Source organism: Lissotriton vulgaris, chromosome 3_1, assembly GCF_964263255.1.
Source record: "Lissotriton vulgaris chromosome 3_1, aLisVul1.2, whole genome shotgun sequence".
Lineage (NCBI taxonomy): Eukaryota > Metazoa > Chordata > Amphibia > Caudata > Salamandridae > Lissotriton > Lissotriton vulgaris.
The window spans coordinates 421,894,248-421,916,717 of NC_141689.1; the positions used below are offsets into that span (position 1 = coordinate 421,894,248).

General features: G+C 45.4%; 1 protein-coding gene across 1 annotated transcript in view; it reads right to left on the minus strand.

Annotated features, from left to right (window-relative positions):
* DHX29 (DExH-box helicase 29) overlaps positions 1-22,470 on the minus strand; it is a 930,480-nt gene that overhangs the window by 165,492 nt on the left and 742,518 nt on the right. Inside the window, exon 16 of the mRNA XM_086960636.1 lies at positions 15,075-15,195. Within this exon, the coding sequence (XP_086816762.1) occupies positions 15,075-15,195 (121 nt within the window). The remainder of the gene's footprint in view (positions 1-15,074; positions 15,196-22,470) is intronic.

Sequence of the window (22,470 nt, forward strand, 5' to 3'; positions counted from 1 at the left end):
TCTGAGATTGAATTATGGTACGGCCATGGACAAAATAAAAGACTGTGTCACACGTTGGGTGAGGCTGCCCCTTTCCATGGCGGGACGGGCGTCGTTGATGAAGATGGTGGTGCTCCCCCGGCTGCTATACCTCTTCTTGAATATTCCCTTTCATCCGGGCGTTTTCTTTTTTTAAAACGCTTTAGGTCGGAGATGATACGACTAGTTTGGGGAGGAAAGCAACCTAGACTACAATGGGATGTGCTGACGAGGCTATATGAGAAGGCCGGGTTTGGTATCCCTAATTTTGACCTCTACTTTCTATGCGCCCAGGCCCATTAAGCGTGGTATTGGGTGAAGCGACAGATACATGCCACAAGTGGCAGCTGAGCATTGGCTGGAGCACCGCACACCAATAGAAGGAGCGCTATACAAGGTGGTGGCAAGTAGGGAGGACAGGTCAGCTAATGCTCTTACGGGAACAATAGCAGGGTGGAATTGCATACAGCGTATGCTGGGCACGCCCATGATGTACTCTCCGTTATTACCCCTTGCTTACCACCCCGCTATGCCTTTATTACAGGAGGGGGTGTTCAAAAAACTCCAACAGCGGATTCAGATACATACTTGGGGAGACCTATATCATGAAGGCCAGTTCCGAAGCATTGACCACATGTTCTGAGAGACACAGAAGACATCATTAGATTTATTTCTCTATCTTAGATTAAAAACTGGGCTGAGATTGGTCACTCCTGAGTTCCCTGCGGAACCACCAGCCTTGTTTCCATTGCAGCTTATATTGGAGAAAGACACCCCTAAAAGATTGGTGTCGCTATTATATCACAAGATACACTCACAGGTGGAAGCAACAACTCCGTCATCGCGTGGACGGTGGGACGAGGAGCTGGGGCTAACCCTAACTGACGAGCAGTGGGAATGGAGTTGTATGCAAACAGAGAGTGTATCAGCTAGTAGCAGACTTCGATTAATTCATTATACATTTTTACACAGATTGTATTATACACCTGTCAAGATGTTTAAGTTTAAGTTACGGGAGGATGATAGATGTGATAGATGTCATGCAGCGGGAGCAGATTTTTTACATAAAGCATGGGGGTGCCCAGAAGTGCAACAGTACTGGGATCAGGTGTTTCAGGCATTGCGTGAAATGGTAGACACTCCAGTGGATGGCACACCATTGATGGCATTGTTGGGATATGTTAGACCGCTTAGACCTGAGCATCGCAAGTTTGCAGCGCTTGTACTACTCATGGTCAAAAGAAGGGTGGCGTGCCAATGGGGAAGGGGCTGCGCACCCAAGTTTAAGGACTGGATTGCAGATTTGGTAATGTGCCAGGAAAGATCGGTGTCGAATGCAGAACTACTACCAATGACCTCTATGCCCAGAGATATATGGGCACCATTGCAATGCTATTTACCCGCTCGCTCGAGAGATGCAAAATGATACGAAGCAAGAGTACTATAAAAAGGGGTGTGCTTGATGGGTGGCCTCGGGGATGTGATATGCTTTGATGATGAATACCCGCAAAGATCGGAATGGGAAGGAGAGGTAGTGGAACTTGGTAAAGAGGCTGGTTTTCTTTTGTACAGTTGTAATGCTCCATTAATGTATACGGATTTCTGAGACAGAATATGGACTGGGCAAAATTGTGGTCTGTTAAGCTTCTACATGTACCAATGGAGAAATCATTAGTGTTATGTCACATGTAAGAACTGACTAGATAGCTATGTGATGCATGCAACGATACACTGTGTCTGATCTGTCTTACGAACAAATGCGTAATGCTGAGAGAGACATGTTTTACCTTTCTTTTGTAAAAAACAATAAAGAAAAGTTTAAAAGAAAAAACTAGCATTGGCTCAAAAGAAACTCACAGCCACCTAAATGATAAACAGAACAGACGTTTTCAATTTCTTAAAAAGTAAATCTGTGGAAGATTAGTAATCATCATGCAAATACAGTTACTAAGGATGTGAAAGTTCATCAACTCCATGGTATCCTCCGTTGATCCTCTTTCACAACACAGTCTTAGTTCTTATGGTCATTGCGGCATGGTTGGATTATTGTATTGCCATCTACAAGAGGCTACAAACATGGTCTTGCAAACCAAATGGCCTAAAACTAGGATGCTGGTTTTTAAAATTCCTAGTTAAACTAGCATTGGCTCAAAAGAAACTCACAGCCACCTAGTCAAGTTATACCTGGCTTTCAACAAAATGATAAACATAACAGACGTTTTCTTAAAAAGTAAATCAGTGGAAGATTAGTTTTTACAATGATATCACAATTATAGCAGTGATTCCTGGCTCTAGTAGTCATAGACGGAAAGGGAGTCAGACAGGAGTTTAATAATTGTACTCAAAATAAGGGGATGAAGGGGCTATTTCCACTCCCAAGGAGTGGGAGGACCAGCACAAACAGGTGCCCCTGTCAACATGTCAAGGAAGGTATGCTGTGCTGTTCCTCAAGTCGGAGGAGTTGAAGGAGACTTGAAACAACTGAGTCTCAGAGAGATCTACAGTTGGGCATTCATTTGTTGGATTTTAATGCCCTCACACACCCTTTCAGGTGTCATGCTTCATCATATGGGCTGCTTCTCGTTGGTCCAGCGGTGCAATACCCAACGGGCTCACCTCAAAGAGGGGCACTTTATCTGAGATCTTTTTTATCCAACAGCCATATGGTGAAGTGTGGGTGTGGGGCCAGAAGGGTGTAGACATGATAGTGAGTTTAAAATGGGGTTGGGAGTACCTGAAATAGATTATTTTTATACTGGGGGTCTCCTGCCCTAGTTAAAAGCAGTAAAACCGGCACTCATTGGAGTATAATGTCTCCTACTTGTGTGTCAGTTGGTGAAAAATAACGGTCAACATGTTTCTCGCGTTTGTGTCAATTAACTCGCGATTTTTCAGGACCATGAAAACGAAAACTATCTACACTATAAAAACTTTGGAGGTTCATCAAAATCACAGTAGAGAAGTGTCTAATGTGTCAATATACCTGCGATGATCTGGATCTACCTAATTGTGTCAAATATCCAGGCTTCAACAGTACCCGTTGGTCAACACATCAGGCCTATGCTTCCTTGTATGTTGGGGTTTTTGCGCCTAGTGTGGTGCTTCCTCACCTACCCACGCCACCGAGTCCGGGAGGACTTCTCTGGAGCGGCATGGTTAGTCTGTGAGCCCATTTAACCAAAGGCATCTCTCAGAAGGTGGGACCAACTCCAAGCACATTTTATAATCTTTTCCTGAACTGTTGCGGGCGAGGGGGCAGCATTCTGTTTGCATTGCAGGTAAATGGATGCATACCTCCGCCTCCCACTACTGCCACAGAAGAGGCCACGTGGGATTTTAGGTCACATGGGGGGTGGGGGAAGTTTGAGAGTTAGCATGGATCGCTCTCTCTTGCTTCATCACTCGGCCACCTTATTTGGTTTTAATCATCCTGAAATGTGCAACGTAACTGATTCTATGTAAACTGCTGTGCTAACATGTAACGGAACTGGTGCTATGTAAAGCGCTCTGATAACCTAATCGGTTCAAGTTCGCGCTATAGAAAACTCTAAAAATAAATAAATAAACAATCGAGATAGAAGTGAATAGGGTAATAGATCATGTCTACCCCCCTTTTACTCACCCCAAGTCTCCCCCTACTGCTATGAGCTCCAAAACAAAGAAACAAACAAACAATAAAATAATCTAAATTCTTCACTTCTATCCCTCCACTGTCCTTTTCAATCCAAATAATAGACTAACATGTCCACCACTCGAATTAATTTCATAGTTCACTATACTAATTCACCACTAATCCTTTATGGGTTCCCGAGTAGAGTGCCACTCACCAAAAATGCACTTCAACCCCCCATCAGGTGTAGCAAGCACTACATAAATGCAAGAGCATATAAGTACAAACCTTTTTACCCTTCTCTATCCCTCCACTATGCTTCTCAATCCAAATAACTGACTAACATATACACCACTCAAATTACTTTCATACTTTCACTATACCAATTCATCACTAAACGTTTATGGGTTCTGAAGTAGTGTGCCACTCGCCGAAAAAGCACTTCAACACCCCATCAAGGGTAGCAAGCACTACATAAATGCAAACCTTTTTCCCTCTTATATCCTTTCACTATCCTTCTCAATCCGAATAACTAACATATCCACTACACAAATGACTTTCATATTTTCACTACACTACTTCACCAATAATCATTTATGAGTTCCGCAGTAGCGTGCTACACGCCAAAAAAGCGCTTTGACGCCTCGTCACGGATAGTAAGCGCTATATAAATGCAATTACAATACAATACAATGTCCAAAAGAATAGCGTCCTAAAAATGTCTCCCAGCTAAAGAAAAAGAATAGTGAATTAGATCTCAGAAGACCAGATCCACGTTTCCATCAATATTTCTATTTAATGTTCAGTGTAGGATGCATTAGCAACCTAAATGATAGTTAAAGGAAAGACAGGTTAAAGGTGGAAAATTTCACTCCACTCTTGGATATCGAAAGGAATACCCTATCAACAAATGATAATAGGCCCTAGTACTGTGTCTGTGTTACCCTATAAGGAGTAAAGGATCACAAGGGAAATACATGAAAGCTGTTTCCAAAGAATGATTTGGCAGAGAGTAGGTGGAGACCTACTCTCAGTGCCTTTCAGAGATGAGAGAGAATGCATTTCAAGTGCTTGACACATCTATCAGGACTTTGACTACTTGTTATTTGCAGTTCTTGAAGCTATTGGGTTACGAGAAGTATATTCTGAGGATACACACAATGGGGTGTGACCACTTGTTCCTGATGATGAGTTTATGGTTGCCAGGCTCAGAATCATGTCTCTGGGTCATTTCCGGCTAAACTCCAAATACTGGTGTACAGTTGGTTAAGCACATGAGATCTGTTAGACTGGAACGCAGAGGACCGGGTGGATACAGATTGCTGTGGCACAGAGGACTCTGCGATAGCTTTTACAGTAGAACACCTTTCTGAAACAGAAACTGGTTCAAAATAATGCAAATATAAGGCAGGGGGAACCACAAGAACTTTAGTTCCATTTGTTGAGTGCTCGTTATCAATCACAGCTCAGTTTACCATTAAAAAATACTGTAAAGGACAGGCAAGGAACAGAAGATGAGAAGAATTTCCTTCCTCCAGCACAGGGGTCCGTCCTAGTCTTGTCAAGTGAAGTCAGAATGTCAAATAGTTTTTTCTCTCCAGAAATGTGAGATATGCAAAAGGTTCTAGAGACAATGGTAGCTGAGTCCACCTGGTAGAGAACAATTACACCAGTAGCAATTCTGCTGCATCTAGGAAGTGAAGGCGTCTTTGTGGTCTATGAAAGCCAGAATTGCAGCAGAGAAAAATCAGGAATTAGTAGCAAATACACACTTAGCGTTGAGCCTATAACTGTGATCTGCCCCTGCAACTGTAAACCATGGGCTGGCGTCTGAAGAAACAGTCATGAAGATAGGCACAGCTTTTCAACAATTGCTATTTTAACAAGAATAGTTGCAGCTCTAAGTGTTTTGAACTATTATTTAGGAGCACAACAATGTTTTGCTTTAAAAGAAGTTCATTCTGGGATGTCATTTCCTTTCAGGGTAAACAACAAACTGCTCCTCAAAAAAACACACTGCGGACCCCAAGGGTTTAAAAAACTACTGTCCCATCTCTCTGCACCTATTTTCAGCGAAAGTTCTGGAAAGGGCAATAAATATCCAACTCACTTAGAAACCAACAACCTGCTGGACCCCTCCCAATATGGTTTCTGCTCAAATTCACAGCACCGAAAGCGTCCTGTTTGCGGCAACAGATGACATCAGGACTCTCCTAGACAAAGAAGAAACAGGAGCCCTGATTCTCCTCGATCTCTCCATCAAATGGGGATCTAGGGTAATGCCCTTAAATGGATCGCTTCCCTCTTCTCCGGAAGAGCCCAAAGGGTCCGCCTCCTGCCACGCACCTCAGGACCAAGAAACATCATATGCAGTGTCCAACAAGGATTCTCACTGAGCCTGACCCTATTCAACACTTACATCGCCCCTTTGGCCACTCTGGTCAGATCCTATGGTATGAACATCATCTCCTATGCTGACGACACTCAGCTCATCCTTACCCTATCTTCAGAACCCACCAACACCAAAACAAACTTCCACAGATGCATCAGCAGCGTCATAAGCTGGATGCAAGTCAGATGCCTGAAGCATGACCAGCGTCATAAGCTGGATGCAAATCAGATGCCTTAAACTAACCACCGCTAAAACAGTGATACTCTCATTCGGGAGCAACTCCTTCCCACGGGATGATTACTGGTGGACAGCAGAACTCAGCCCACACCGGCACCCACAGAATACACAAGAAACCTCAGCATCATACTCAACAGCAGGCTTAGGATGAGGAATCAGGTGAACGCCGTTTCATCCACCTGCTTTCTCACCTAACACATGCTCAAGAAAATCTTCAAATAGATCCCTCTCAGCACCAGATGTACCATCGCCCAGGCCCTAAACACAAGCTGTTTGGACTACGGCAACACCCTCAACATGGGGATCACCTCAAAACTACCCAACAGACTCCAGACCATCCAGAAAGCTACGGCAAGGCTTGTCCTCAACCTCCCGAGATAGACCCACATTACCACCTAACTCAAGGCACTACACTGGCTCCCCGTCAGCGAATGCTGCCAGTTCAAGCTGCTCACCCACACCTACAAGACGCTTCACAACATAGGACCAGCATACCTCAAACACAGGTTGAACTTCCACAAGTCCACCCGACAAGTGCGCTTCGCATCACTATCCATGGCCCACACATCTCACATCTACAGGAGCAGCCTACAATTCAGGAAAGGCCTGAAAACCTGACTAACACCTCAGCAGCAGCCTCCCCGGGCGCATGGATACCCTCGCGGATGATAAGCAGCGCTATACAAATCTGGATTGATTGATGTTGCTCCCTAGCTCCTGTTTTTAAAACCCACACGCATCATATTTCTTTGTTTGATTTTGGTATTTAAAATTGACCTTTGTTTCCTATTGTTATTAACTAATTCGATGGAACTTTTTTATTTTGTTAACCAGTCGTGGCCAGCATGACCCTGGGTGGAGGGAGCAGGGGGGCGGGGGCGTGGGGGGTTGGCGAGTCATGCGGGGGTTTAATTTAATAAAAAACGTATATATGTATAATTAAACTTACCTTTCCACCGGCCAGGTCCCGCATCTTCTCTGGTCTCCAGGAATGGGAAGCAGAAGCAGGCAGCTAGGCTCTCTCATTCCCCTAAGCAAAACACAATGCTGAAAGCAGCGTTGTTATTGGGCGCGACTCCACCCAGCCAGGGATTTATGGGCAGGCCATTTTCTCCATGTAGGCTGCATGTTTTTGTCATTTTTCTTTCATTCTTTGACCATATTTCTCTGAGGGAATCATTGCTGCTGCTGGGCCAGCAACCTGAAGTGAACCAGGTATGCCTCACAAAAAACCCCTTACCTAAAAGCAGCAGATTCTTTGGGGTCTGTGGGAGGGAGCGCAGTCAAAGGTCACATCAAGAATGAGCCTTCTCTCTCCTCTAGCTTATCAGTCTTGTTTCCTATAATTCCGTATGACATATGCTCATTTTCCAAAAGTTCAAATGTACTTTACCACACTTGCTGTTTGCATTTGAAGCTTTAAAATCTGAACAAAATAGCTAATGTATTAGCAAATGGCTTCTATAGTATTCACTCTAAATTAAGATGAGCAATATTAAAAATACAGAACACACTTTTTAGGTCTCGCCCAAGCAGAGCTTGTGCTGTCTCCTTGTAACCACCCCTTAGGACTGTCCCTTTGTGTTGGTACTCTACAGGTTTTATTAACATTCTGTGGGCACTATTTTAGTAAAGGACTTTCGCCTACCAGCTGCTGAAGCCAGGACTCCCACAACGTTTTTGTTTTTTTAACCCAGCCTTGTTTCACGCTGCCAAACGCTCAGAACAAGCTGCATGCCAAGCAGGGGCCATGTGTAAGCTAAAATAATGTTTTGTTTCAGAACTCGCCCTACCACACTTTATTATAAACATGGCGTGTGCTTCATTTAATACTCACGGGCACTGGGTCAGATGTTGTTGCACAGCACCCATTTTATCATTTTTTTTTTTAATATATGCACGGGTGTCACGCATGATCATGGCACCTGCTTAATTTAATATGAACGGGTGCTGCGCATGATGTTGTTGCAGGGCACTCATTTTACCATTTTTTTTTAATATATGCACGGGTGGCACGCATGATGTTGTTGCACGGGGCCCATTTGATCATCATTATTTTTTTAATATATGCACGCACGCCGCACATGATTACGGCTCCCGCTTAATTTGATATGTACAGGCGCCACACATGTTGTTGTTGCACGACGCCCATTTGATCATTATTTTTAAATATATATATATGCAAGGGAGCCGCGCATGATCACAGCGCCCACTTAATTTGAAATGTACGGGCGCCGCACATGATGTTGTTGCACGACACCCATTTGATCATTATTGTTTTTTTTTTTAAAACATCGAACCTGGCCCTTCGAGTGCCCCGTCTGAGGGCTGGACTGCCGCCAGCGTCACACTGCGAAAGTCGCTAGCCTGGGACAGAAGCCAGTATAGAACACAAGTGCAGTGAGTGTAATATATTTCGATTGTAATTGTACTTAAATTGTATTAAAGCCGGTGTGCGAGACTTATAACTCTTAGTTGGCTGTTTGGCAATGTTCTTGTACCACAGTTGCGGTAGGAGGAAGAAATGCCATGTCCCACATTGAAGGACCTCAGGGCTTTAAAAATGGAGAAAAGATACAGATACAGCAACCTACACATTTCTCTCAGCCAAACCTGTACAGACGGAGAAAAGAAATCTAATTTCTCTGCCACATTCCGCTTAACTTCAGTGAAGTTTCATTTTTGATTTGTTCATCTGGAACATATTATAAAAATGGCTTACTATCTTAATGTTTGTTTGCTGCTCTTCTTCATGCAAACTGAGGCCCACAGACTTGTTTAACTGCACTTCAGATATACTGATTTTTGCTGTGGTGTTAACAGGGTTGCATCTTTCCCCATGCTTTTCGCTTTGAGTTAGTAGATTAGTAACTACTTGTATCCATATTTAATGGCCCACTTGTGATGGGGAGGTGTTAGAACTGGGGGTCTCTAGTTGGCTGAGGTAGGTACCTTAGTGCAAATAGGGACCCTTGCTTCTAGTCAGGGAAAGGAGGGACACACTCTCAGATAACCCCAGCTCACTACCCAGTAGCTTGGCATGAGCAGCCAGGCTTATCTCCAAGGCAATGTGTAAAGTATTTGCAACCACAATCCCAGTAACACAGTGATAACACCACAAATGGACATCACACTGGTTTTATAAAAATAGCGGTATCTTTATCAAAAGGAATACAATGAGACCAAACGATAGAAATCCAACATATGCGTATTCATAATATTTCACTTTGCCGGTTATTTGGCAAACAATCACTTGTAGGTTCCTGCGGTATTAATGAGCAATTCATGATGATCTAATGCCATGCTATGCAGTTCGTAATGTAGTAATAAGACCGTCCTTAATGCAAGTACTAAGGAAGTTAGTAATGCAGGAATAACATAGTTCGTAATGCAAGAATAATGCGGTTCGTAATGCAAGAATCAGGCAGTTCGTAATGCAAGAATCAGGTAGTTCGTAATGCAAGAATCAGGCAGTTCGTAATGCAAGAATCAGGCAGTTCGTAATGCAAGAATCAGGCAGTTCGTAATGCAAGAATCAGGCAGTTCGTAATGCGAGAATCAGGCAGTTCGTAATGTGAGAATCAGGCAGTTCGTAATGCAAGAATAATGCGGTTCGTAATGCAAGAATAAGGCAGTTCGTAAAGCAAGAATCAGGCAGTTCTTAATGCAAGAATAATGTGGTTCGTAATACAAGAATCAGGCAGTTTATAATGCAAAGAATAATGCTATAAGCTAATCTGCGCGGTCAACACGGGCACCACTAGGCCCAAACAGCAGAGACAACAGTTGTATGATTAAAGAGGTGGCCGTGGTACTGCTGAGCAGGTACGGGCCGCACGGAGACTCAGCGCATTTAACGCGGTGCAGCGGGAGAGAGATCGGAGCACTCCTGTACTCCTCCTGCACGCCTCCCAAGCCACACACGCTTGCTGCTCCCGACCGGAGTCCAAGCCTTACCTGGGGGGTGTGCTGCCTCGCTCTCCCCTCATCGGACGTCCTGCTGGACGGCCCGGATGACATTGCAGCTCTGTTGCTAGGCGATGCTGTAGCCGAACAGGTTACAGCGCTGCCTTCTCCTTTGTTGACGATCTTGGGCAGATTCCTCTTGGCGAACAAAGATCACGATCTCTTTCACCTTGCAGCTTCCTTAGCTTCAAGAAATCATTTAATATGTTGCAGCTTGGGCCGGCGGTGGAGATCCTCACTCACAGCCTCAGCTACGATGACGGCTCGAGCCACAGAACAGCAATGCAGCAGCGTGGCAGATGTTTCACGCTGCGGGGGCAATGCGGTCACAGGGCACCACGTAAACAGCACCACAGACCACACGGCTGTCTCAGGTGTGCAAAAGCTTTTATGTTCCTGAGTTTACACGACAGGGGACCAGCTCTCCTCGGGCCCTTGGAGACAAGTTACTTCAGGACACAGCACACAGCAAAGACCTTTCAAGCAGGGGGACACAGAACACAGCAAAGTCCATTTTCCTCTCCGTTAGTCAAATCAGCAAACTGAAGGTCAGCCCCAGAACACACAGCAAGGGCAGTCCTTCTCTTCAGTTTCTTAAGCTGTTCTTCTTTGGCAGAGGTTCCTCTTGATCACAAAGTAGTTTCAATCCCTTTTCAGTCTGGATTTCAGTCTTGAGTTCAGGGGTTTCAGCTCACATTTATACCCTTAAATGCCTTTGAAGTATTTGTGTTCAGGGGGCTCTGAGCCCGGTCTAAACCAGTTCTGGGTGTCTTCCTGCCAGCGAACACCTTCTTTCTTTGATAGTGAGGGTCCGGGCCTCAGACACTCCTCAGGAAGTGGAGCCATTCTTATGTGGCAGCAACACAGGCCTCTTCGCATCAAAGGGGCTACTCCTCCCACTACACCAAATGCAGGCCAGCTGTGCTGTCTCACCTACTCCTCCCTGATGTCAGGACACTCCCCAGACCCTGTCACATCCAACCCCAGACAGTCAATACACAACCAGGCAGAGACCCACAGGATGGTTAGGACAAGAAACCAGCCACTTCTAAAAGTGTGGTTTCTAAACATACAATTTAAAAACCATCTTCATAGAAAGATGTGTTATTAAATTCTGAATTCAGGCACACTAAACTTCATCTCTCCATCTTATGCCTATGGGAAGATATGCTAGAACCATGGTGCCCAGCATTCCCCATTTTGTCCTATGGGCAAGATGGCCTTGCAACAGTGAAAAACTAATTTGGCAGTATTTCATTGTCAGGACATGGTACACACCTCAGTACCTGTCCTACTTTTCACATACACTGTACCCTGCCAAATGGGTACCTTGGGCCTACTATGGGGTTGTCTGATGTGCATTAAAAGGGAAGGGTAAGGCCTGGCAAGTGGGTGCACTTGTCAGGACAACAAGGCAGTTAACAAACTGCACGCAGACAATGCAGTGGCAGGCCTGAGATCTCTTTTTAGGGATACTTATGTGGGTGGCAGAATTACTGCTGCAGGCCCACTAGTAGCATTTGTATTACCAGCCCTGGCACACATGGTGCACTATACTAGGGACTTTACTAGTAAGACAAACATATAAATTATGGACAACCAATTACCATAACACTGTATACAGGGAGCACTTGCACTTTGACACTGATCAGCAGTGGCAAAGTGCCAAAAGCATCTAAGTCGGCGACAAAATGTCATAAAAAGGTGTAGGAGGAAGGCAAAAAGTTTAAGGAATTTTAGCCAAAAAGGGCCAAGTCCAACAGGGGGCCACAGTGCATGCATAATTCAGTGTTAAAGGGGAGAGTTGCTGTTGCAAAGAAGCTGAGGCGTACTGAATTAAAGAGGCTCTCAAGAAGAGGGAGCGTAGGATTATTGATGAGCCACAAACCAGGACTCCCTCTCAAATCAGGTGTTTATCGTAAGCAGGGCCTTCATTTAAAATGGTGGAGATCTACTCCCACAAGTTTACTCCACATTTGTTCATTTACATTTTTTCCGGCATTTAAAAGGAATTATGAATAAATTATGCGGAAATGTGTCTTTTTAATTTTAACTTCCCATACCCTACTCTCCACGAAATATTGGATGTTAGTCATTCTCCAGGTCCAAAGTCGGCAGCTCTCAAGTTTAGACACTGGCCTCTTTTTGCTTTCCCTTCTCCACTTTTGACCTCAAGCTCAGGTAGGGATTGTTCAGCATTCCTCGTTTTTTTTCCGTGACCCTCGTCATGTATTTACATTTTATTTTTCAGTTGTAATGATGATCACCATGCAATATATATATATATATATATATATATATATATATATATATATATATACATACACAATTTTAAAGGCCTGTTTTAACCAATGCTGAGACTCAAACACTATTCCCCAGGTACGAAGTCACCAGCTCTCAAAGTTACACCACAACCTCTCCCATTGATATTTTTAGTTTGTTTGGTCAGCTCTGGTCATCTGTTGCCTCCACGCTGGCGCCCCCTCCCTCCTTAAAAATCAGAACTGAAGCACACATTTTGTTGTCACCCGCTTCACACTTACAACCTGTGCAGTTAACTTCTCAATGTGTATTTTGTCTAACAACCCCACCCTAAATACGTACTTTTGTTTCAATTACTGTTCATGTCAAATCACATCTTAGTGATTCTAACACTGCACCGTTTCCACAACATGCAAACGCCATCCATTTAAAATACATCTGAGCATTCTTCATAATGTCAACCTACAGACCTCACACTTCGCCCCACCCTCTTGCGCAATTTTGAATATAGCTACCTGTACAGGTCCGCCTTCACACTTCTCGATAATTCTCTAGTTCTTATCAATTGTTCAACTTTTGAAGCCACTTACAGATTTTAAATATAAAGCCCGCCATTCGATCCTTGGTGATTGTGGGCATTCTTTTTCCTAAATATTGTAACCATAGCCCCTTCGCCTAGCCGATTGAACATTTGATACGTCATCTTCCTTGCCTTCAGCTGAAGATCTTGAACGCCACTACATTACATTTTTCTTTCTTTTCACCTCTGTTCTTCATTCTCTTAGTCTTTAAAAATGGTGACATCACCCTCCTTCACCTGTCCCTTTTCCTGCTTTTCAAACATGGTAGATTGTAATTAAAACATTGTCCCAACCACTCCTAAATTAAAATGCTACCGGCAATCACTATTTAAATATAGGCAGCTTCTCCCAAATATATAAACTGCAAAGCCATGCCTAGATACCCCTAGGGGTGACAGTGCTGCGCCAGAAAAATGCTGACTGGTTGCAAGACAGCAGCATTTGTTTGTGTTTCAAACGTTTGAAATATGTGAATGTTCTCACATACTCTGGTGAATACACGGCCCCAGTCCTTCCTTTTCATTGTGTCTGTATGTAAGATAATATTTGGGCCAAGTATGAGTATTGCTATTAATAGGTGTGAACCCAAAACCACTATTTTAGCAGGAAACAAAGTAAGCAATAAGCAGCGACTTTGGAAGGAAGTAACATTTTTTTGCCATATTTTGTCAAACAATCAATTAATTTTGTTCACTTAGAAAACAAAACTCTTGCACGGACCGTGTCCATATCGTGTAACCTTGTATTTAAGGTTTTAATTTCTCTGTTCATTGTTCCTCATTGCAGGCCCTAGCTATCCTTTTTCGAATTTCCTAGTCATTGGATCGTTTGTGGGTTTCATGAACAGCAGTGATTTTTGTTTGTGAAATAGTGTTCGGACTAATCTAGCTTCCGGTGTTTTGAGGTACCACATATATGTATCATACAGTGCTTGCGACTTCCGTCAGCACTGGTCGCCTGTCACGATTGTGATGCAAGTCACTGTATATGCTAAGAACCCTTGAAAACTGAGGAGGTTGGGGTGAACTTTTAAAGAGCGCTGCACTTAGGGGCACATCATCAAGGACTGGCTATATAATTATCGCTGCTTCAGCGTCCGTTTGCTGGCGAAAAGCGGCGATAATAATATAGCATTATTTACAAGGACACGCTAGCGCGTATTACCTTGATTCGGCTCCCGTTTTGTTCACGCCTCGCTTTACCTCTCTAATGAGATGCAAAGTAGGCGTTCCGTGCGAAAACAGATTGAAAATTATCCCTAACTGTCCTTCTCCATATTTACAATACGGCCCAGGAGACCCATAGCAATATTTAAACCCGCGCTAACGGCAATTATCGCAGTTATTGTACGTCTGCATTTTTCCTGACTAACCTACCTAAATCCACAACTCCCTATCAGCAAGGATTCCCCTATCGCTGCAGGATTATTGCTGGATTCCCAGCGATAATCCTGCATTTCGCGGCTATCGCCGGATTTCACATCGCCGTGGAGATAAGCATTGTAAATAACGCAATATCTTGGTGATCTAATTCGGCAATAGCCGGCGTTAAGCTAAATCGCACTTAGCGCGCCCTGCGATCTTTATTGCAGTTCGTTGCTAATATGCCCCTTAATCTTTTACTTGCAGCTTCAGCGCTGCATCTCCCCATTCCACAGAGGAAGGAAAGGGTGCAGTGCCACAGGCTGTTACCAGGTGTCCCTGTGGAGTTGTAAATAGCTGCATAATACACTGCAACCACAGGAACACCTAGTAACAGCCTTTGGTACTGCACCCTTTCCTTGCATTTGCTTTTCTTACCTTTGCCATTGCTGGGATATTTGTAAAAAAAAAAAAAAACAATTTGTAAAGCCAACAGCTCCAACTTTCACTAATGCGAGACCCATTGCATTGCAAATGCTTGTTTATTTGAACCAGAAACACGAATTACAAAGTATCAATGAAAAGGGCAGATGCGCCCACTCTGATCGGCGCCATGGTCTTTAGTAAAAGGTATTGTAAAATGTTACCTCTTGCGAGAGTGAAACCGCTTGTCCGAAGATATTAGATCGTACAGCTGCTGAATGTCAGCAAGCCCTGGCAGGAAGATCAGCACGGCCCCCTCTACAGTTCTGTACTGTGGACTCAGATCTACAAGAAACAACATCGGAAACCATTTAACAAATGTCATTACGCGGCAGTCACATGCTGTACTTCAATAGGCTCCAAGGAAAATACTGGCCGGATAAACTGAACCAATCACAGTGCAGCAGTAGTGTGACGAAAAACAATGCGCTCTATTTTTGGCGCGCAATGGCCATTTTGTTCAGGCTCTTTAACTCTTGAGAAATTAACAGAGTACTTTACATCTTTGCGTCGTAAACCTTGCAGAGTCTCCATACATACAGTATTGTGGCCATTTAAAACCATACCTAAAATTATGAGCAAACACGTATCTGGCCATCACAAGGGCATTCTTGGGAGTGGCAGCTTTGTGTGTGTCTGAAGTGAGGGGTCGAGAGTCAGTGTACACTCCAGACTGCTATATGGGAAAGTATTCAAATCCATCCCAGTGCAAATGTGACGGGGGGCACACAGTTGTCAGATTTAGGTATTTAAACTGCGAGAGCAAATGTTCTTGTTAATTCATATGTAAAGTGCAGGATTCAGCATAGTGAAATGTAGTATTGTATAAATGTTATGGTAAGTTTCCCTTTAAGCATGCTGTATTCCTTTGAACTGTATGTTCCACATTCCATATGACTCGTGATGTTTCCACAAGTCAGTTTCTGTTGTCAGCTGTGATGTATTGACGTGCCCTTTCACTACGGAATAACTCTCCTACTTAAACCAGCTGTATTCTTAATTTGTTGATACTACAACTGGCGACGATCGGGATTTCGTGGAAGCAACAAGAAGAAAAAGTTAGAGCCTACGTTGGATTTGCTTTGGAAAAAAAATTTTCTCTTCTTTTCCTCGTCATTTTCAAAATCGGAGATCTTTGTCTTTCTACTTCATTCTGGGTGAACTACAGTTGCTGAACATCCTGCTGTATTAATTGTGAGTGGATCGATTTATTTTACCAATTTTTATCGATTTTTCATACCTTGTGTTTGTTGTGTTCTTGATGTGGGTAGTGGTAGCCTTAGGGGTAACAACTTGGGGCCTACACTCCGGGGCATCTAGTGCTAACTAGGCCTGACACGTGGCCCTAGAAATAACTGAGACGGACACTGGGAATAACTTCTTGGCTCTCCGTCTGCGCGCCTGACTGCGTACGGGGCCTCTCTTTATTATAGCAAGTCACATGACTCAACGTTGCACGCTCCAGGCGTCATGGGCGTGCCAGATCCCAGAACATAACAGTGTTCATTCGAAGTTGCTCTTCGTTATTGCGCGCTCCTCCGAACTGTGTTTTACACGGAGCGCGAGCGCCTGGTTATCAACGTCATTCTCTACGTAGAAAATCGTCTACCACACGTCACGGTGCTAGGTGACAGTTCAGATCGTCGACCACACGTCACGTTGCTAGGTGAAACTTACCATAACATTTATACAATACTACATGAAACACCTGCCAGTCAATATATGCTCCTTAATCAGTGTTCACTGATATATGTCCGCTCAAATGGAAAAAAAGAAACCGCTGCTGATGTTATGCAAATGTACGTAAGATATCAGTACTGCAAGGGGTCCATTTGACATCAGATCAAATGAAAATATGTTACATTGTGAAATTTACGCGCTTCTTGAAATTGATGTATCTTTGCAAACTTTTATGCCGATCACAGGGATTTTTCATTCTGTAAATTGTATTGATCTATTGATCTTCAGTCAATGCCAGGAGCGTAATGCCCACTGGGCTCAAAGGGCTTTAGCCCGCACCCGAAAATTTTAGTAGCCACCTTCAACCCCACCCCCACCCCCAAGAACTTTGGCTCTAGTTGCGCCTCTGGTCAATGCGGACTATTGTTAACATCGAAGTAAACTGAGCGCCCATGGTCGCCGATTCAGTCTAAACATTTCATTTATCATTAATTTCCTGCACACTGATTATTGAGCAGGCAGCTGCTTTTAGCATGGTAATTATGTGAATTTAACCAGCTGAATTACCAAATCAAATTATAGTTCTTTCGCCTTCTTCAACACCATCAATACACTGTAAAAGGGGCCCCTACCAACACCACCGATTATATTTTTATGTCTTAACTTATATCAGGTAGCTATTTTAATAAAAAGAGTATAGTCATCACTCGAGCACTCCGTTATTATTTAAAGATGTTGTTAGCACTGAGTTCTTTTTTCAAAAGTGCACAAAAAAGACCAATGTGAAACCCTGGAGACCCACGAGTGGGCCTAGTTTGTGATTAAAAAAAATGAAATAGTTTGGGGTAATGCTGAAATTGACTGAGATGGGGAAGGGAATGAATGCCAGCATTAGATTTATTTAAAAAAAATACTCTTCAGTTCTCTGACAGAGTTTAATTTTAACTTCTTTGTTTAGATGTATCAATATATTCTTAAATAAAGCACATTGCTTGATCTCATTAACTCAGGAGCTTATTTATTAGAGCCTGGTCAATTTTGCACCACGTGAAGGGGTACATGAATGACACAGGGTTCTCATTTTGATTTATGAAGCCACACAAAGCCACTCTGCGTGGCTTTGAGGGGCCTCATGAATCCTGAGTAAGGCGAAGCAATGAAAATCAATGCGTGGCCATACTCTGCGCACTGGAGGCGTTCCATGGGCGTTGCAGTGGGTTTTTGCACGCAACACCCATGGAATTTGACCCTGCCCCAGATTTACAAAGCGATGTAAACCCGGGGAAATGCCAAATCTGAACGCCTCCCAAGGGGAGGCGCAATGAGGAGAAATTTGTTTATTTCTCCTTGTTTTTCCCTCTTTCTATGTGTACTGCCAGCACATATTGAAGGAGGAAACCCCCTCTTAGGATTGATTTTGTGCAAGAAGTGTCCCTTCCTGCAAAAAACAATCCTGCATGCAACAGAGGTACCCTTGCACCATGGTGCACAGGTGCCTGCATTGGTGCTAGGCAGCACAGTGCGAGCCAGCGCTGAGAGAAAGCACAGGAATGCACAGAATTGCTTAAATATGGTGCATTCCTGCCCGTTCACTTGGCACAGGGCAGCATAGCAAGGTGCCTTGCTGGACTGCCCTCTGTCAAAATCCCATAATTAAGCCCCTCTGTGTTTAAAAGAAGGTGGTTCCACTTCAACACTATTGATGAGAATATACGTCTTTCGTTTTCCACCGTCACACCGAAAAATAAAGAGAACAAAATCCAGTTCTAATTATAACAGTACTATTGGAAAAATAACATTAAACAATATAGGGTGCGAACCAACTAACCAGCGGCCGGGTAACAATTTTCCAGGAAAACGTTGGACAATATTTGAAGAAGAAAACTGATTTGCATTTGTTTACTAAGGAGAGAACACACATTACAAATACCATTAAACTAACTGGTGACTGGAAAGAGGGTTTGGAATTGGTTATGTTGGCGTAGAAATTTGGGAAATGTCTGTAGAACGAAGGAACGCTACCAAGGACCAGAAATCTGTGGAAAGTAAAATTTCCTTCAGGTAAGTTGTCCATGGCATACATCTTTGCTAATATTCAGCCATACCTTAAGTGAATGAATAGGGAAATCTGAAAACAGTTTGGGAATAGTATGGACAATCTGAAATCTGAAACTGTCGAAGTACCTAAATCAACTTAATACCGCCAGGGCAGACTAGAGGGGACAAGACTAGAGGAAGGTAGTAGATAAGGGCATGCGAAACGATTTCCAACTGTGCCTCTGACATCCTAGGCAGATAATTATTTGCAGTCTTTACATTGAGGTTGTGACGAAGCTGGAGCCATCTACAACTACATTATCCATTACGCTTAGGAGTGGGACTAATTCCACCTAGGATGGCGACCATTCAGCCATCCTCCTACAGGATGTACCACAGAGTTCCGTGAATTAAGCAATACGAAAGACTCCCATGGGGTGGTCCACATTTGCAGACAGTTGAGAACCATAACCCCAACATGCAGAGAAACATCCCCAGCAAGCTAGGGAGACAGGATATGGGGGCCCTAGAAATGTACACCCATTATGAGTCTCGATTGTCGGTGTCGAGTTCAATCATCCTACAACGGCACTGATGCAATTTGCAAGGATATGCCTCGAAAATAGATTCTATTTGGGATACAGAGTCGCTCTGAATGGGAAATAACATAACGGAAGCAAACAAAAAAAAACTGCAGTTTTTAATGTCAGCATGGTGAAGGACCAGAATGGGGCTTGAAGCTCTGCAAGCAAAAGTCACATTAGCTACAAATTCGGAAATCCATCCAGATAAGGGCTCTCCACTGCAAACTCTAATTATATACTCTCTAGAATTCTCCAGAGTCCACAAAAATGTATTAATCTGACCCTTGAATTAGACTGGTGGAATAGTCACTAAAGTGTTCCAGAATAGAACAAGCATTGGAAATGCAATAGGTCTCGCAGCATTAGAGTTAGTGCTTTTAGAATTGTTTATGGGTTTTTTTGTAAATCTTTAGCATTTTTGTTTCCTGTAGCCAATGCTAAAGAATTAAAAAAAAAGCCATAAACATTTCTAAAAGCTCTAACTCAAATGCTCCGAGACCTATTGCACTGTGTGAGGGTGAGGGGTTGAGGGTGAGTGAGGGTGAGTGAGGGTGAGGGTGGGTGAGGGTGGGTGAGGGTGAGTGAGGGTGAGTGAGGGGTTGAGGGTGAGTGAGGGTGAGGGGTTGAGGGTGAGTGAGAGTGAGGGTGAGTGAGAGTGAGTGAGGGTGAGTGAGGGTGAGGGTGAGTGAGGGTGAGGGTGAGGGTGGGTGAGGGTGAGTGAGGGTGAGGGGTTGAGGGTGAGTGAGGGTGAGGCTGAGGGGGTGAGGGTGAGTGAGGGTGAGTGAGGGGTTGAGGGTGAGGGGTTGAGGGTGAGTGAGGGTGAGGGGTTGAGGGTGGGTGAGGGGTTGAGGGTGAGTGAGGGTGAGGGGTTGAGGGTGAGTGAGGGTGAGGGTGGGTGAGGGTGGGTGAGGGTGAGTGAGGGTGAGTGAGGGTGAGGGTGAGTGAGGGTGGGTGAGTGTGAGTGAGGGTGAGTGTGAGTGAGGGTGGGTGAGTGTGGGTGAGTGTGGGTGAGGGTGAGGGATTTAGGGTGAGGGGTTGAGGGTGAGGGGTTGAGGGTGAGTGAGGGTGAGGGGTTGAGGGTGAATGAGGGTGAGGGAGGGTGAGGGGTTGAGGGTGAGGGGTTGAGGGTGAGTGGGGGTGAGTGAGGGTGAGGGGTTGAGGGTGAGTGAGGGTGAAGGTGAGTGAGGGTGAGTGAGTGAGGGTGAGTGTGGGTGAGTGTGGGTGAGTGTGGGTGAGTGTGGGTGAGTGAGGGTGAGGGATTGAGGGTGAGGGGTTGAGGGTGGGTGAGGGGTTGAGGGTGAGTGAGGGTGAGTGAGGGTGAGGGGTTGAGGGTGATGGGTTGAGGGTGAGTGGGGGTGAGTGAGGGTGAGGGGTTGAGGGTGAGTGAGGGTGAGGGGTTGAGGGTGAGTGAGGATGAGGGGTTGAGGGTGGGTGAGGGTGAGTGAGGGTGAGTGTGAGTGAGGGTGAGTGAAGGTGGGTGAGGGTGAGGGGTTGAGGGTGATTGAGGGTGAGGCGTTGAGGGTGAGTGAGGGTGAGGGGTTGAGGGTGAGTGAAGGTGAGGGTGAGGGTGAGTGAGGGTGAGGGGTTGAGGGTGAGTGAGGGTGAGTGAGGGTGAGGGGTTGAGGGTGAGTGAGGATGAGTGAGAGTGAGGGTGAGTGAGGGGTTGAGGGTGAGGGGTTGAGGGTGAGTGAGGGTGAGGGGTTGAGGGTGAGTGAGGGTGAGGTGTTGAGGGTGAGTGAGGGTGAGGTGTTGAGGGTGAGTGAGGGTGAGGGGTTGAGGGTGAGTGAGGGTGAGGGTAGGTGAGGGGTTGAGGGTGAGTGAGGGTGAGGGTGAGTGAGGGTGAGTGAGGGGTTGAGGGTGAGTGAGGGTGAGTGTGGGTGAGGGTGAGTGTGGGTGAGGGTGAGTGAGGGTGAGGGGTTGAGGGTGAGTGAGGGTGAGTGAGGGTGAGGGTGAGTGAGGGTGAGGGGTTGAGGGTGAGTGAGGGTGAGTGAGGGTGAGTGTGGGTGAGGGTGAGTGAGGGTGAGGGTGAGTGAGCTACATCTAATGACTTCAGAGGACTGCTTATAGACTGTTTAAATTACAACCACTGTCGATAGTAAGTACTATTGACCCTGATAACACCCTAATATATGCCCAAAGTCACAGTTTGGTAGGACTGGGCCAGACCAATGTATATGTTTCTATAAGTGTAGTCAGGACCATACAAGGGTTAGTTGAATAGCCTTGGCGGAAAACCCTGCTTCATTGTCTGGGAAGATTTTATTTAAATAGCTCGTTCCACATTTAGCTGTAACAACTTAGGAGAGAGCCCTCCCCACCCACATCAAGGAAGATAAAACCTGTAAACGGTGCTACCTGACGGTAGAGCCCCTTTACAAAACAGACATCAGGCAAAGAGTTATGCTGTTACTCTTAAATAGAGTGTTACGATGGAATGCACATTGAGCCCCCCGGCCTGGGGGCGTGAGGCGGGAGGGGCTTGGCTGGGCTCCAGCGTGTGTAGGATTCCTGCTTCCCTGCACGGGGGTCTCCTCTCTGCCTGCAGCTGAGGTCACATCCTGCCCTGCCCGCCGCTCCAGACATCCATACAACTCTGCCTCCTTTGTTGTGGTGCGAGCAGAGCAGGCGCGAGAGAGGCACGGAGAAACCCTGGCACTGCCAGCTGCAAGGGGCACGGGAGCAAGACCACACGGAGAGAAGCAGCGGCGCCCGGGACTGAAGGGAACGGGTCCTTGTTGTTGAGCGGAAACCGAAAGAAGAGGTACCTCTGTCGGCCCCGCGGGCTGCAGAGCACCAAGAAAGGGTGGAGGGGGCAGGGGAGGAGGGGTCCGGGGAGGAGGGAAGGGCCAGAGGGACTTGATGGGAGTGGTGGGGGGGAGGGGGAGGGTATAGAGAGGGAGAGGAGGAGAGACAGGACTGGAGAATCTGCGGGGCGCGTGGATGGCCTTTCTCTCCTAACCCGAATGCGCACTTCCTGAATTTACAATGCGCCTTCCCGCGCAGCGAGTTCGGCAGTCATTTATATTTCAGTGGACGCTGGCCTTCGGGAGTTTGGACTTCCAGCACGTTCTGCGGAGGTCAGGAGCGACTGCCGTGAGTCAGAGCAGGAAAGCAGGGGAATTTCAATCATCATCAGAATGGAGACAGACACAGAGGTCGAAGTGTATTAAAAACAAGCCTTTCACCGTAACACGGCGGGCAGGGGAGGGGGCGGGCAGGGGAGGGGGCGGAGAGGGGAGAGGTGCGACACGGCAGGCAG